The sequence below is a fragment of the Macrobrachium nipponense genome, chromosome 33 (genome assembly GCF_015104395.2).
Source record: "Macrobrachium nipponense isolate FS-2020 chromosome 33, ASM1510439v2, whole genome shotgun sequence".
Classification (NCBI taxonomy): Eukaryota; Metazoa; Arthropoda; class Malacostraca; order Decapoda; family Palaemonidae; genus Macrobrachium; species Macrobrachium nipponense.
The window spans coordinates 43,622,774-43,638,519 of NC_087219.1; the positions used below are offsets into that span (position 1 = coordinate 43,622,774).

The window sequence follows — 15,746 nt, forward strand, 5'->3', positions numbered from 1 at the left end:
AAGCAGCTGAAAACTGCTGTATTTTTTCCAAGTCTCCAAAGACCGATTCCTCCAGACGACTTGAATCATAGCAAGAATCCTCAGGGAGAGGAAGAATAAAGATTCAAAGCATAAGCTTGAGTTGAGTTGAACATAGAATCTAGGCCAAAGGGCAAGCAGTGTGATCTATGAGGTCATTCAGCGCTGAAATGGTAATTGACAGTAAAAGGTTTGAAAAGTGTAACAGGAGGAATACCTCGCAGTTGCACTATGAATAAAGTATTAGGAGAGGATGGAAAGTAAGTTGAAGAAAGAGAATATGAAAGGAGGTACGGCAAAAGGAACGAATGTGGTTGCAACTAGGGGCCGAAGGCACGCTGCAAAGAACCTTAAGTAATGCCTATAGTGCACCGCATGAGGTCCACTGACGGCACTACCTCCCTACGGAGTTGAAAGCATAAGCAAACACGGCCCCAAATTAACATTAGACAAAGACATATCTAGTCTGCATGAAATCCTGCAGAGCTTTCTCAGAAAGGGGAACAGTGACACCGTGAGCCTGGAGTACAGCCGCTGAAGCAGACGTATCTATAGTCAACCTGAAATCAAACCTTCAATTCTGTTGAAGGGACGTGGAGAGAAATCAAGGACACGGAGAACAATAGCCACCAGATGCAGCGACATCCCAACGTCTGAGTGGGTAGGCGAACATGAGATTCGAATATCTGATGCTGTAGTTCCATTGCAAGTTGATGAGATCAAGAGGTAAACCCGATGCAAAGGTCAAGGAGTGTGCAACACGTCCCGACCAACCTCGTGGACTTGGACGGAATTCATTCTCCTCCGATGCAGTGGAGGCTTTATATAAGCATCGTATGCCACTCGAATACTGATCGGGGTCTTTCATATTTGACGGTTAAGGTTAAGGATATTCCACATTCACTGGGTACGGGTAGGAACGTTACATTTCTCCAAGTTACAATTGGAATATTTCGTTTCCTATGCATACGGTTTGCGATACTCAATATGTGCTGGATAGAATTAGGAATACATCATACCTAAAGGGCATAGATAAGAATATATTTTCTTATTCGATGGGAATGACGGGGAATATTCCATATTTTATGGATATCACTGTGGATATCACGCAATTACTGACCAATGTGGTTATTAATACTTTGATTGGTGGTATCGCCCAAGAAATATAAATGAGAACCTGCTTTTGCAAAATTTTATCCCTTAAAACTTGTTGTGTAGAACTGGTTAGTCTTTTTATGGAATGATAATTACAAAAACAACTACGTAGAAAACACTGGTAAATATTTCCCGGCATATGAATAAGGTTACAAACATCTCATGGCACGATTCAGCCACAAGCAATACCCCAATAAGAACACGGTCAACGAAGTTCCGCACAGGAGAGCACAAATACGACCCTAAGAGATGAACATGGCAACGTTAAATTCATGACATCTGTATACAGATATAAGCATTTTCCAACAGACGAATACGTACAGACACGCAAATTTGAAGCGTCATCAGACTCTCAATGAGTTATGGCCTAATTACATATAATTATGTGCAAGTACTGCATGTGATTATGCAATGCATTTGTTCTCCTGAGCTCCAAAATAACAATCAGAATATTAACGAGGCGTATTAAGCATTAATTATTTATAATGATGCAATATGTTAATTGTAAGTCTCTCTGTTAAGTATCAAGGCAGCATTGGTTAAGTCATAATGAGCCAGGTTATCAAAGCTATTCCAAGATTGGAATTGCATGACTTGATGATTTCAATATATACATCCTTCAGGTTTTTATAGAAGATGATGTTTACAACTGAATATTACCAAACTACATATTTAACATCCGATTGCTTTTCATTAACTGAACAGAGGAACGGTCAACACATCCGCCTCTCGGGCTTAAGTGTGACTCATTTCTATGATGCGTTGAAAGTTTTTAACACTAAATTTTGCGATGCGATTGCTAGCCTCCAACCCTTGACTCTCTTGAAGTATGCATATATACGACGAAGGTTCCAGGTAATTCACTAGATTTAAAATACCACGAAGCAAGCTATTTTAATATATATATATATATATATATATATATATATAGATAATATATATATGAATATGAATATAGATATAATATATCTCTATAATATATAAATATATAATTATATATTATATATATTATTAGTATAATATAATATTATATATATCCAATATTATATATATAGATATAGATATCTATATACTATATATATAGATATATATTTCTATATAGAGTATATATATTATATATATATATATGATATATATATATAATATCCAATATACTATATATATATGATATATATATAATATATATATATATATAATAGATAGATATCTCTATATATATATATATATAATCTAATATAGATATAATTATATATCATATATGTATATATATATATATACAATATATATGTTATAATTATATAATTATATATATAATATATATATATAGTATAGATATATATATATATATATATATATATATCTTCAGAGGGTGTCCATGATACAAGTTGTAAATGGATCAAGTTTATTACAACGAAGTTTCGCACATGAAACATCTATGCATCATCAGTCTGCGAAAGAGCAATAAGACAAATAAATAACATATAAAATCATAAAACACAAACAGAACTCACATGTATTAGAATAGTCTTAAAATTAACCAATAAAAAAAGAAAGAAAAAAAGTACAAAGTAAAAAAACAGTAAAAAGAGAAAATACACAAAACACTAACCATCCATGAGGAGAGAAGATGGAATGACCTGTCGTCATATGCAGGTGACGACGTTAACTATGCCAGGTATAGAGTGACTGAAGAAGTATTACCATTTAACGAAGGAACAAGTTTCTTAATGTATAATGACTCGAGGGTAGTTAAGTGATCAGGATGTTTGACATGATCTATCATTGTGAACTGTTCTTTCTGGAGCTCAATTTTACAATTAAAAGCATGGTTCCTGATATTAGAAAATTCAGGTTGTTTTAATCTTTGTCCTGTTCGGAAACTTAAACCTAAAAGACTGCAATATCGAACCCTCAGCAACCTTCGAGTTGAAGCAACGTAAGAACCTGGACATCCATGGCATGTCAATTTGTACATGACGTTGGATCTCATGAAGGGCTGAAGGCGATCTTTGAAATTAAAAAAGGAACCTATTGTACATGGATTGTTTGATATTAATTTGACCTTGAGACACGGAATTTCTTGTTCAATGATTTGTTTTAAATTGGATATGAATTTCAGATAAAAAATATGAGGAACAGTTGCATAAAATGGCCTATTTGGAACATCAACATTAGGAGATAAAGGCTGAAAAAACCTCGCAAGTATCTGGTTGACAATTTTTAAAACTAAGCCTTGTGGAAAGAGTTGGACTTAAAAAAACCAGCAAAAATGAAATCTCATCATGAAAAATTTTCCAAGAAGATGAATACTTAAGGGCCCTATTTACTAATGTGTGCATGGTGTTTAATTTAAAAGAATGTTGACAGGAACTATCAAAATTATTAGTAAGTCCTGTACAGGTACGTTTTCTGTAGACTGACGTGGCAAATTCTGAGTTACTTCTAGTGATTCTCAAATCCAAATATGGTAGAGTACCTTCATTTTCAACCTCAACTGTAAACTTAATATTGGGGTGAGCGTTGTTAATAAATTCTAAAAATGAGGAACATTGCCAAGGATGCCGGAATAACGCGAAGGTATCATCATCCTATCTACGGTAAAAATAGGGTCTAAAATTAGAATTACAACCATTTAAAAATTTCGACTCCAAGTCTGACATAAAAATGTTAGCAAAGATGGGGCCCAAAGGAGAAAATAATAATCCTTGACTTACATTAAAATAATTCACCCAGGTTAACCGAATCAAAACAGATTCAAATTAATTCCTTGAAATAGTTTCGTTACAACATGACAATATTTGGATTTGCGTCCAATGTATTCTGATGGGACTTTTCATTCATATGCAAAAATAAAGCATTATTTGTCTGACCTGTTCTTACTGAGTCTTTGTGTTGTTTTAATCTGGTGTTCAATTTTCAATTCTGTGCTGGTCTGACCAGTGTTTGAATTTTCCTTCGTGGCTGTAACTTTGTTCATATATTTACGTATGTATGTATGTATCTATGTATGTATGTATATGTATATATATGTGTATATATATATATATATATATATATATATATATATATATATATATATATATACATACATACATAAATAAAGGTATAAGCCACGAACGAAAGTGAAACACTGGAGTAGCTGCAAGATCTTTCGACTCAACGTCCTTTACTTAGCAGACTGAGTCGGTCTGCTGAGTAAAGGATGTTGAGTTGAAAGATCTTGCGCAGCTACTCCAGTGCTTCACTTTCCTTCGTGGCTTATACCTTTATTCATGCACTTATCACGTTCCAAACTTTCGCGATTCAGTTATACACATATATACGTATATATAGGCTACTCACACGTCGGTACTGGTGCCGACCAGGTACCATCTGGCTTGCACAGCATCACCGGCTGGCCAGTCAGCATGTATCCCGTGTCGCAGGTAATCTCGAGGTCATCTGCTGCCGTATAGGGACCTTTGCCCGATAACCTTCCGTTCCTCGGCGGCTCCGGTAGTTCGCATCTTATCCCTGATGTAAACAAAAGAAGGCTGATTTGAGTCTGATTCAAGTGCTTGTGCCTGTGTGAAGAATGTCTGAGTTTTATTAGTGATCTTATTTTAAAATGTCCTGTATCCTTGGAGAACAGTTCTCGAGGTTCATCAGTTGGCTAATTAAGCTTACAAGGAACAGGAAATCCTTATGTGAAAACGTTTTTGTTGAACAGGAAATCTTTACGTGAAAACATTTATGTTGAACAAGAAATCCTTATGTGAAAACAGTTTTTGTTGAACAGGAAATCTTTGTGAAAACATTTATGTCGAACAGGAAACCCTTATGTGAAAACATTTATGTTGAGAAGTTTGTGAATTGGAAGAAATAACGGGATGGTTTTTCAAGTTTACGATTTTCTGAGAAATGACAAAACTTTTTTCTTCTATACTGCCTGAGGAAGATAACGATACGAAGTTTAGCCAATGACTTCCTACAAAGTTGAATTATAATGTAAGGGTTTAGTCCTGATTCATAAAAGATTTGGTGAAAACCTTTCAACAGCATAAAATAAGAAATATACAAAAAAATCAACTTTGCTAAATCTGATAGACATGGGTCAGATAGGGTTAGGTGACAAAATGTTGACCAAAATCTTTTTACTATGACTCAATGGAAATTATTTCTACACATTTCCACATAGAAGAGTTTAATGTTCAAACATATACTTACTAATCACAGTAGCTTAAAAAAAATAAAAGGCAAGGAAATACAAGATATCAACTGAAATTCATTAATTCTAAAAAAGAAGCAAAAACTCAAAAACTACAACACAAGAACTAATAAGCTGAAACTTTTGACTGTTGTTATTTTCAGCGAGCAAACGTTGATAAGGAACAAGAACAAATAGGCTCTGAATTCACTAGGTAAGCTTCAACAGAACACAATATGAGAAAACAAAGAACAAGACCCCAGAGATTATAGTAAACTAGAATAGAAGAAAGAAATACATAAATAAAAGTTGAGAAATAGAAAATAAGGTAAAGAACACAGTGCTTCTAAGTAGCAACACAGAATCTCTACAAAAAATATGAGCGTAAGCATCCCAAATGATGACAGAAAGTGTGCCCTACACCTTCACAGGCCAAGGGAACGAGAGACCTCTGAAGGGTTAATAAGTATGGAAATCCTAGAGGCTGTCAGGAAATGAAGCATCTCTAGAGGGTACTTAGGTACAAAAGAACCTCAAGTGGGCACTATGAAAAGAAAAACCTTCAGGCGGTTCTAGGCCACGAAAGACACCTAAATGGCGTTGGGGTATAATAAAAGTCTTTAAGATGGTACTGGAGCATGCAAAATCGCTCGTACATGCTTCTGGATGAAAGACGTCTAAAGGGCAATAAAGGACCGGAAGACATCAAGAGAGCTTTATGAAAGAAATGAAAGACCTCTAGAGGTAACAGGACATGAAAGACGTCTCACGGAAACTAAGGGATGAAAGACGTCTGGAAAAGACTTCTGAAGGGTTACTATGAAGTACATAACTTCTAAAAGGTACCAAGGCACGAAAGACTTCTAGAATGTGCTGGAGAAGGAAAGGCCTCCGGCAGAAACGAAGGGCATGGAAGAGGAGGACCTCTAGAAGGCACAGAGCAATACGACAAACCTACTTTTAGACCTACTCTCGCATCGTGGCATAGAAGTCGACCATTTTCCTGAAGGGAGGCACTTGGTCTTCCGAGGTCCTATGAGGTTCAGACCAGGCCCGCAGGAGAATGTCACGACGGTGTTCAGGGTCGTCGTGGACTGTGGGTGGCGGCGTGGTGTCAGGGGGCCCTGGAAGGATTCTTCTAGCGGAGGACATTCCACTCCTGAGGGAAGGAGGTAAGATTTAAGTACTAGTGTACAGTGAATATCTCCACTAATACTACTACTACTAATATATACTACTACTACTAATAATAATAATAATCATAAAGTGTTTAATAAATTAAACTGAAGGCACAGCGTAATTTACAGCCAAAATCAAATGTCATTACAAAGCAACAATATAATCTACAAATTTATATATTGTTTAGTTCTGATCGATTTTTTGGAACTTGGACTGAATATGAGAGCGATATGGACGAATATTTCCTGTACCTAGTAATCAACCAATTCTTTATTCAGCCAACCCTTTGATTAAATATTGATGCTTTAACTGACTGCACTGCAAAATCAGCCAAGTTGCACTGAGATCTATAAACACTATAAAGACAACAATGAAGAAACAAACTGGAAATAATTACAAAATTACCTTCGAAACAGCACTTAAGGGTTAATATTCACAGTTGCAAGACAGATCAGTCAGACGAATGTATACTCTTGGAAGGGTTTGGATTAAAGTAAAAATCAAAGGTAGATTTACAACCTGTCAGTGACTTTAGGAGGAACCTTGGTAGTGCTTGTAAAACAGATCAGTTAGATTAATATTCTCACTTGCATGTAGATCATTTAGACTGGATCACACTTGAAGACATAACTTACACTACCATTCACATTAAAAAAGGGGGATCATTTAGATTAATATCTGCCTTGAAAATAGATCCATTGCACTAATATTCTCATGAGAATCGATAACTGACACTTACATTCAATCAAAAATAGGTTATTTAGACAAATATCATACCTGAAATCAAATTGATTACACTAATTTTTACACTTGAAAATAGACACTTACGCTCATATTGTACTTAAAAAAAAAAAACCAGATCGATTAGACTACTACTTATACTTAAAGACCTGACATACTCGCACAAAAAAAAACTTTAGACAAATGCTTCGAATAAAAAAACAAACAAATTAACTCATTACTCATAAGAAATGCATCCCTTACTTTTTATATCCAAGTAGACGGAATGCGAGTAGCCAGTGGGCGTCGTGCAAGTGTAGTTTCCGGAATCCCCAACGTGGGTGGTGTACAGAGCCAGGCGGTATTCCAACTGGGGGTTCCTCATCGCATCCGTACTCCATCCAGTCCAATACTTCCTGTACGTACGGACGGACAGACGTGAACAATAGTGTTTATTTTCTAAAGTTTTAGGTAAAGTGGTTAAGAGCCCGTGGTTTTTGGTTAATTGCAAGATATTATTCAGTTTAATGATTGCTACTGTTTGTAAGAGAAGCTGGCACAAATAAGTTTTTTGGTCTGGGAGAAATATGAATCAAACTGCATTAATAAAACTGCTTGTGAGTCTTTAAGCTGTTCCAGTTAAGTGCAACATTTCAAAGATTTTAAAGGGATTAGAGTTTAAAGTAATACATTATGAGACGCTTCTTTACAAGAAGAAATAATAATTTCTGAAATGTTAAATTATAAACGAATATCTTGCCTTACATATATATTCAAGTGACACCAGATTTCTTACTTGATAAAACATTATATTCCTGAGATTTTTAAAAATAAATTTGTTTGCACGGAAAGCATGAAAGTCAAAGGTGCATGCTGCAGTATCAACACGCGTCCAAGATATTTGACCAAAGTATATTATGGAAGAGTAAGCAACATCACAAAGAACACTCAGGGGATAGAAATCCATGCAGGGAAATCAATATGAACAGTACGCCTGTACAAGGCAAAGAAAAGGGTTTCTTTATGTTAATTAAAGACAAAATTGAGATAGGAAATATAACCAGGAAAAGAAAATTCAACTTCTGAGAACTAGAATGTTCTTCTGCAGGTCAAACTCTTCATCCACCCTGGATGATGACTGCTATAAAGTATATATATATATATATATATATATATATATATATAATATATAATATATATATATATATATATATCTATATATATATATATATAGATATATATGATACATATATATATATATATATATCTATATATATATATATATATATAGCACACACACACATATATACATATATACTATACATATACATATATATATATATATATATATATATATATATATATAATATATATATATATACATATACGTATATACATATATACGATGTATAACTCGAATCGATTGGAAAATAGAGAAATACAAACAAATATTTTTTATTAGAGAAAGACTTTGTTTCTGAATAACATTCTCTTCTCTCATAGTCAGAGGAATAGTACGATACACGTTCAGCATACCGTATCGTTTGGTTATGATATCAACACAAGTCACACAAATCTATGATCAAACCGCTTTATCACATTGTTGAAATAATATCAATGAGAGGAATAATGGACTGCACAGAAAACTGACCAAGCGGGCGCGGACAAATTACCACAAGCAGCACATTCGTCAGAAAAGGAAAGCACGCCATATTGTGCCTTGTATCAAGACGCGGACAACGACGGAACAAATTCTTTGCCGTCATCTTGGGTATATAGTATACAGGTTCCACCTTTCTCTGACGGCAACACTTTAGTCTTACCAGCAAAGTGCGGGCTTCTTGCATCTCATGTTAAATTCCCTGTGCTTGTAGTTTCTGTGCCAGGAGACAAAGAATTCAAAAGTTGAGGAAAATATATTGATGAATATGAAATGACAACACGAGGAGAGAGAGAGAGAGAGACGAGAAGAGAGAGAGAGAGAGAGAGATGTGAAACTGGTGCAATCACTCGTCACGATGCAGTGCCTATGAAGAGAGAAGTTCTGAAAAGTTAGACCTGCAGAAATTTGTACATGCTTAGAACTGTGGTAACAAGATATTGTTGAGTAAAATATATATATATATATATATATATATATATATATATATATATATATATATATATATATATATATATAATTGCTAGTGCCAGCATTCACAAGAGAAGTATTTTACACTAACTTAGAGCCACAAATAACTCATTAGGGCTCAAATATTCCACCGATGTATAATTCAATTTATCTTGAGAATAACTTACACCAAATATTTAAAATATTCTCATAGGTAACTTGGCATCAATAGGTTATTTGTGGCTTAACAGTTCAGTACATTATATAATATATATATATATATATATATATATATTAGATATATATATATTTATATATACACACACACATATATATATATATAAATGATATATATATATATATATATATATATATATATATATATATATATATATATATATATATATATATATATATATATATATATATATATATATATATATATATATACTAAATGATTATCCCAAAAGAATAATTATTAGATGTATGACAGAAAGAAAGGAGGTAAAACATTAGCATATAACCGAAGCTGCTCCATGCTTTTAATAAGTGCGCCACAGGGAGTCAGTGCCAGTAAGGAGTTCGATTTTATTTTTTAGTTTTCTTTAATACCTACCCTCCACCTTCTTCCGTTAGTCCGGCACTCCTCAATTTTTCCTTCAGCTCCAATCCTATTTCCTTCTCGTCCTTCTCATCTACGTCCCTTGTTATAAAGGGAGGGATCTATTATTCAAAAGGGCTTAACTAGACCACTGATAATTAGATTGAAATACCAGGCATAGGCCTTGAGTCAAGTACTGGGAGCAAAAAGGTCATTCGGCGTGGTGATGACTGAATGAAAATGAAATCTAAAATCTGCACAAGGTCATATGCTTTTACACTGGAATACATGGAATGGACACGTACATTACATACATTTACTCATACACATCCACCAAAAAAAAAAAATTAAATTTCAGAATAAGTTAAGTAACATTTTAAACTGAAAATGAAATCTAAAATCTACACAAGGTCATATGCTTTTACTCTGGAATACATGGAATACACGCATACATTAAATAAATTTAATCATACACATCCACAAAAAAAAATATTAAATTTCAGAACAAGTTGAGTAACATTTAATTTTTTTTTTCCAAAATTCATTAAACGCCCTAAAGGTTTTTATTTTCATCATATACTTTATTTATTTTCTATATTCTATAAAGGATATGGGGAAGTTGTTATGATATCAAGACTATACTCTGTTTTTTTCCATCTGTCCACCTGCCTGTGGTGTTTGCGTATGGTAACACTGAGTCCTGGGCTTTAGATAGTTACGCTTCGTGTAAGTTTTAGGTAAATAACAGGATATCTGGGTGTACCGAAAAGTGTTTTAATAATTTACTGTATGCGAATTACACCGTTAATATTCGAAAAAGGATATTGTTATTATTGTTGAATGTAAGCTGAATGTAACTATCTAAAGCCCGGGATGCAGTGTTACCATTCGCAAACACCACAGGCGGGTGGACAGATGGAAAAAAATCGAGTATAGTTCTATACGTGGGAGGTCACATCTGGGACATTGTGGTGGTATATCACGAAGATGAAGAGGGAAGTAAAAGAAATGTCTAAGTTGTTCTGAGAGAGAGAGATAGAGAGAGACAGAGAGATGTATATTTATTTCAAGAAACACTATGCTTGATTCCCACAAATAAATTACTATACACTACAATATACTTAATAATGATGTACCTCTTTCTTTGCCACGAAGACTTGTATCTAATGACTGAATTATGAATTCAGTTTACATATCGAGACGAATCAGGGGCAACATGCCTAAATGTTTTAATCAAAAGTTGATCTATAAATGTTATACTCAAAAGTTGATCTATAAATGTTATACTCAAAAGTTGATCTATAAATGTTATACTCAAAAGTTGATCTATAAATGTTTTACTCAAAAGTTGATCTATAAACGTTTTACTCAAAAGTTGATGCAAGTTGCTTTTGCAATATGATTTGTTCTATTCTAGTCACTAAGGTTCCTCGATCTTGAACTCACTCGTAAGTATGGGAGACATTCCACCTCGGAGTGCCATACCGCCTCACCCAGAGGCACTCTAGGTAGAGCTGGGTCCCAGGGTGGACCAGGAGCTTCCCGTCGTTGGTCTGGGCGATGGGGCCGTCCTTGTGTCGGATGAGGATGGTTGGGGGGCGGTCCACTGGGTTCAGATGGAGAGAGACAGAGCAGTTTGTAAATTAGGATTAAGTTCAATATATATGAAAAGATGAGCCGATGAAAAATGAAATGATTTACATAAAAGTGACATACTCTTGTTCTTAAATAAGTGATCTTTTACTTGCAATGTAATTGCAGGCCTCACAAGAGACTATTTAAAGTCAACTGCTCTATTGCTCATTAAATCTCATAACAATACAGGGAACTTTATTCAATATGCTGGTGTAAAGTGATGAGCCTGGATGAATTAACTGAGATACATGAAAAATATAAAGATCAATTAAAAAGGAAATCAGTTGATTAAAATGCAAGCACATTTATAAGATTTTACAACGAGTCAACTGAAGCGACGGAGACAACTTTTAATTAATTTTTCATAAAGCTTCAGTCTCGGTAAAAATTGTTGCCACAACGTTCAGTCACATGTGATGACGTATTGCAAGTTTTGAAAAAGGAGCCTTCAAAAACAATAAGAGAGAGAGAGAGAGAGAGAGAGAGAGAGAGAGAGAGAGAGAGAGAGAGAGAGAGAGAGAGAGAGAGAGAGTCTTTTTTTACGCAACAACGTAGAAAAGAGATGAACTGTTAAATTGTCAAATCAGTACGATTCCGGTATGCCTGAGCGTGGGCTTTATAAAATAATAGCTAGCCAGGTGAAAGTGAAACAGAAGTCTACAGATACGGGAAGGGAATGTCACAAAAGAAAGTACTACATCAACAGAGAAAGTAACGGGACCGACGCCCTTGACATTTCAAAATCACTCACAAGAATAACTGAAGTCTCGGTTCAGCCCGAAGCATTTCGGCGATTCCCCTGTCCACTCCCCGTCGACACAACGCCGGCGGACTGATCCTACGAAGGCGTACTTGCCGATGTCAGAACAGCGAGACACCTGCAAGGAAGGATGTAGATTGAAGACCTCGTATTCAGGGGTTAATGAGCTGTAGATAACATCAACTCTACAGGTTCGATCAGCCCTTCCTTTCCAAATTAGAGCTCTGGACTTTCCTCTACGTTTCTGAAATCGTTTAAACAGGGTCATCATAACGCTCCTGTATTCCAGTGACCTAGCCTGATTTTTAAAGAATGCCAAGACAAACCAACAAGCGTTCTATGACCTCTCACAATCCGAGGAAAAAATAGCTGGGAAGGGTTTTAACCTAGGAAGAAGAGACGAAGCTTATCTTCTGCAGGATGGGAGGTTATGTGGATAGGAGAGAAAATAAGTAGGTATGCCCATTTGGACATCGCGAATAACATCGTCAAAATTAAAAGGTACGAAGGAAAATTTACCTTCGGGAAAACGAAAACGGAACAGGCGATATCTGAAAAAAAAGAAATGTTTTGTTTTTCCTTAATATGAATAAAGGGAACATGCAAGCAAAGACTGCATAAAGCATTTCGATGTACAAAAAGAAATACGTATATCATCAGCTTTAAAACTCACTCATTTTAACCAAGTCAAAAGGCTATTCTCGATTAGACCCCGACTCCAATGTGTGAAAAAGGAAAAGGGAAAAAGAAAATGGGAAACAAAATAAACATGATATAAATCAATATAAGTAAGTAAAATAAGTAAATGGAAATTTTAGAAACTAAGTCTTCCCTTCTTAATTAAAGGAAGATCTTTATATTAAAAGACTCATTAGCATTATAAAAATAAGTCTAATACTGTTATTTAAGGAATTCTATACGTGAGTAAGGTCGTGTAATATTTCATCCTCTAAAAAACAAATTAACAAAAATTCCGTTTGAAAAATCTTATTTCCATCTCCAAGGCAAAACGCAAATCCTCTGTTGCCAGCCTACCAGCTCGGTCCCAGGCTGGAATTCCATGACTAATTCAGTCAGTTCCAGATCGCCATGGAATGTGACGACCCTCGACTCCAATTTCTTCCAGATGCACGACTTATTTCCCTCGCTGACTCTGTCTGGCGCCTCGGTTTTTGGCTCCTCCGATCGACAGAACGAAGGGGTCTTCTGTCCTACCCACGAGCCGTCCTCGCATCGCAGAGTCCAGGTTGATTTTTCTCCCATCGTGTTCGCTATGCAGTTGAAAGTGACCTCGCTTCCGTCGGGAAACCTTTGGGGAAATGAAAATAAAAATATATCTGGTCCGGGGATACTTTGGTATCAGGGAAATCGTCTGGGACTACCGGGCATACTTAAAGGTCAAAGGGCAGGTTAGAGGCTAGGGAATCTTTTGGAAATAGAAAGATATCCTTCAGGATTACAACTTATTTGGGAAAGACTCTCTATCACGAGAGCATATACAATGTTCTAAGGGATCCACAATAACAACAATGTTAAAAGTTCGTGTATAGCTTTATAAAAGCTTTCGAACCCTTCCCTTTGGACTGAAGATGAACCCAGGGAAGGGTTCGAAAGCTTTTATAAAGTGTTTATAAATTATACAAGAGCTTTTAACATTGTTATTATTGTGGACCCCTTAGAACATTACAACTTATGATAGCATCGCTGAAAATGTCCAGAAATGAATTATCTTGAGTTGCCAAAGAGCAAGTTGTCAATGGAATCGTTTAGGGGTTAATAAGATACCTTCTAAAGTGGAAGAGCTAATGTCAAGGGAAATATTTGAAAATGAAGAAATCCCTAAAATTAAAAGGGCAAGCTAGCATTAAGGAAATCATCTGGGAGTAAACTGATGTCTCAAACCAGCTCAAATTAGGCAAGGCATACGTATCGATCTGAACTGTAATGATATAGCTAGTCCTGATACTGGGTTATTTATCACTGAATTATTTGTTCTTGCAAACTCTGAAAAGTCCAGACTTTATCAAATTTTTAAGCATGGTGGTATCACAATCACTACTATCATCACCCTAATTCATGTAGAACAGGCTTAAAAGGCTATGAAGTTACTTAGCAAGCTTCCAAAAAGTAGAGCCCATATGTGATAAAAAAACCAACTTCGGCGCAATCGAGTCTTCCGTACAGCGGCTCTTCATGAGCCGCGGCCCATGAAGTTTTCAGCCACGGCCTGGTGATGGTCTGTCCTGTAAACGTTGCCAGACGCACGACTATGGGTAACTTTAATCTTAAATGAAGTAAAATCTACCGAGGTTAGAGGGCTGCAATTTGGTATGTTAGATGATTGGAGGGTGGACGACCAACGTACCAATTTGCAACCCTCTAACCTCAGTAGTTTTTAAGATCTGAGGGCAGACAGAACAAGTGCGACCGGACAGAGAGAGAGAGCAAAGTCACCTCAGTAGTGTTCTTTTACAGAAATCTAAAACTGCGATAAGAAATGAAAAAGAAGTGACACGTGAGAAGACTTCTTCTTTAAATTTTGACTCTCACCTTCGCTCTCCTTCGTCGAGAGGCTGGCCGTTTTTGAAAATGACTGTTCCTTGGATCTGCGTCGGGGGGCTGCAGGAGCTGTGTTGCCTCGTCATGAAGTCGATGCTGGTGATGTCACCTCCGAGTGAGACGTCGCTCTCACTGAAGGATAAGACTGAAAGGAAAAAGAAACAGAAGGTCTGGGGTTTAGATGATGTATAGGATTAAGTTAGTATCTATAAACGGTAGATAGAATAGGCATCCACACAAGCATTCTGTGTTAAATGGATACATCACACGAATAATGTATTATCAAAATGGGTATGAATACTCTATTATCGAGATGGGTATGAATATTGTATTATAAAAATGGGTGAGAATATTGTATTATCAAAATGGGCATAAATACTATCAAAATGGATATGAGTACTGAATTATCAAAATGTGGATGAGTGCTGATTAATCAAAATGGGTATGAATGCTGTATTATCAAAATGAGTATGAATACTGTATTACAAAAATGGGTATGAATACTGTATAATCAAAATGGGCATGAGTACTCTATTATAATCAAAATGGGTATGAATACTGTATTATCAATATGGGTATGAATACTGTAATATCAAATGGGTATGAGTACTGTTATATCAAAATAGGTACGAATACTGTATTACAAAAATGATTAAGAATACTGTAATATCAAAAATGGATATCAGCACTGTATTATAAAAATGGGTATGAACACTATTATCAAAATGGGTATGAGTACAGTATTATCAAAATGGGTTCAATTGCGACCAAACCTGTATCATGATAATAGATTAGTATCGAACACTGAGCTTTGAAAAGCAAA

At 35.5% G+C, this 15,746-nt stretch overlaps 1 protein-coding gene across 8 annotated transcripts in view; it reads right to left on the reverse strand.

Annotated features, from left to right (window-relative positions):
• LOC135203132 (sushi, von Willebrand factor type A, EGF and pentraxin domain-containing protein 1-like) overlaps nucleotides 1–15,746 on the reverse strand; it is a 257,130-nt gene that overhangs the window by 4,864 nt on the left and 236,520 nt on the right. For 5 of the 8 annotated variants that reach the window (XM_064232784.1, XM_064232777.1, XM_064232783.1 and 2 more), the window contains 8 exons: nucleotides 14,915–15,068; nucleotides 13,400–13,673; nucleotides 12,356–12,482; nucleotides 11,416–11,575; nucleotides 9,985–10,071; nucleotides 7,523–7,674; nucleotides 6,318–6,518; nucleotides 4,516–4,686 (listed from right to left, as the gene is read on the reverse strand). In XM_064232784.1, the coding sequence (XP_064088854.1) occupies nucleotides 4,516–4,686; nucleotides 6,318–6,518; nucleotides 7,523–7,674; nucleotides 9,985–10,071; nucleotides 11,416–11,575; nucleotides 12,356–12,482; nucleotides 13,400–13,673; nucleotides 14,915–15,068 (1,326 nt within the window). Of the gene's footprint in view, nucleotides 1–4,515; nucleotides 4,687–6,317; nucleotides 6,519–7,522; nucleotides 7,675–9,081; nucleotides 9,136–9,984; nucleotides 10,072–11,415; nucleotides 11,576–12,355; nucleotides 12,483–13,399; nucleotides 13,674–14,914; nucleotides 15,069–15,746 lie in introns of all 8 variants that reach the window. The other 3 variants (XM_064232780.1, XM_064232779.1, XM_064232781.1) reach the window with 3 other exon arrangements.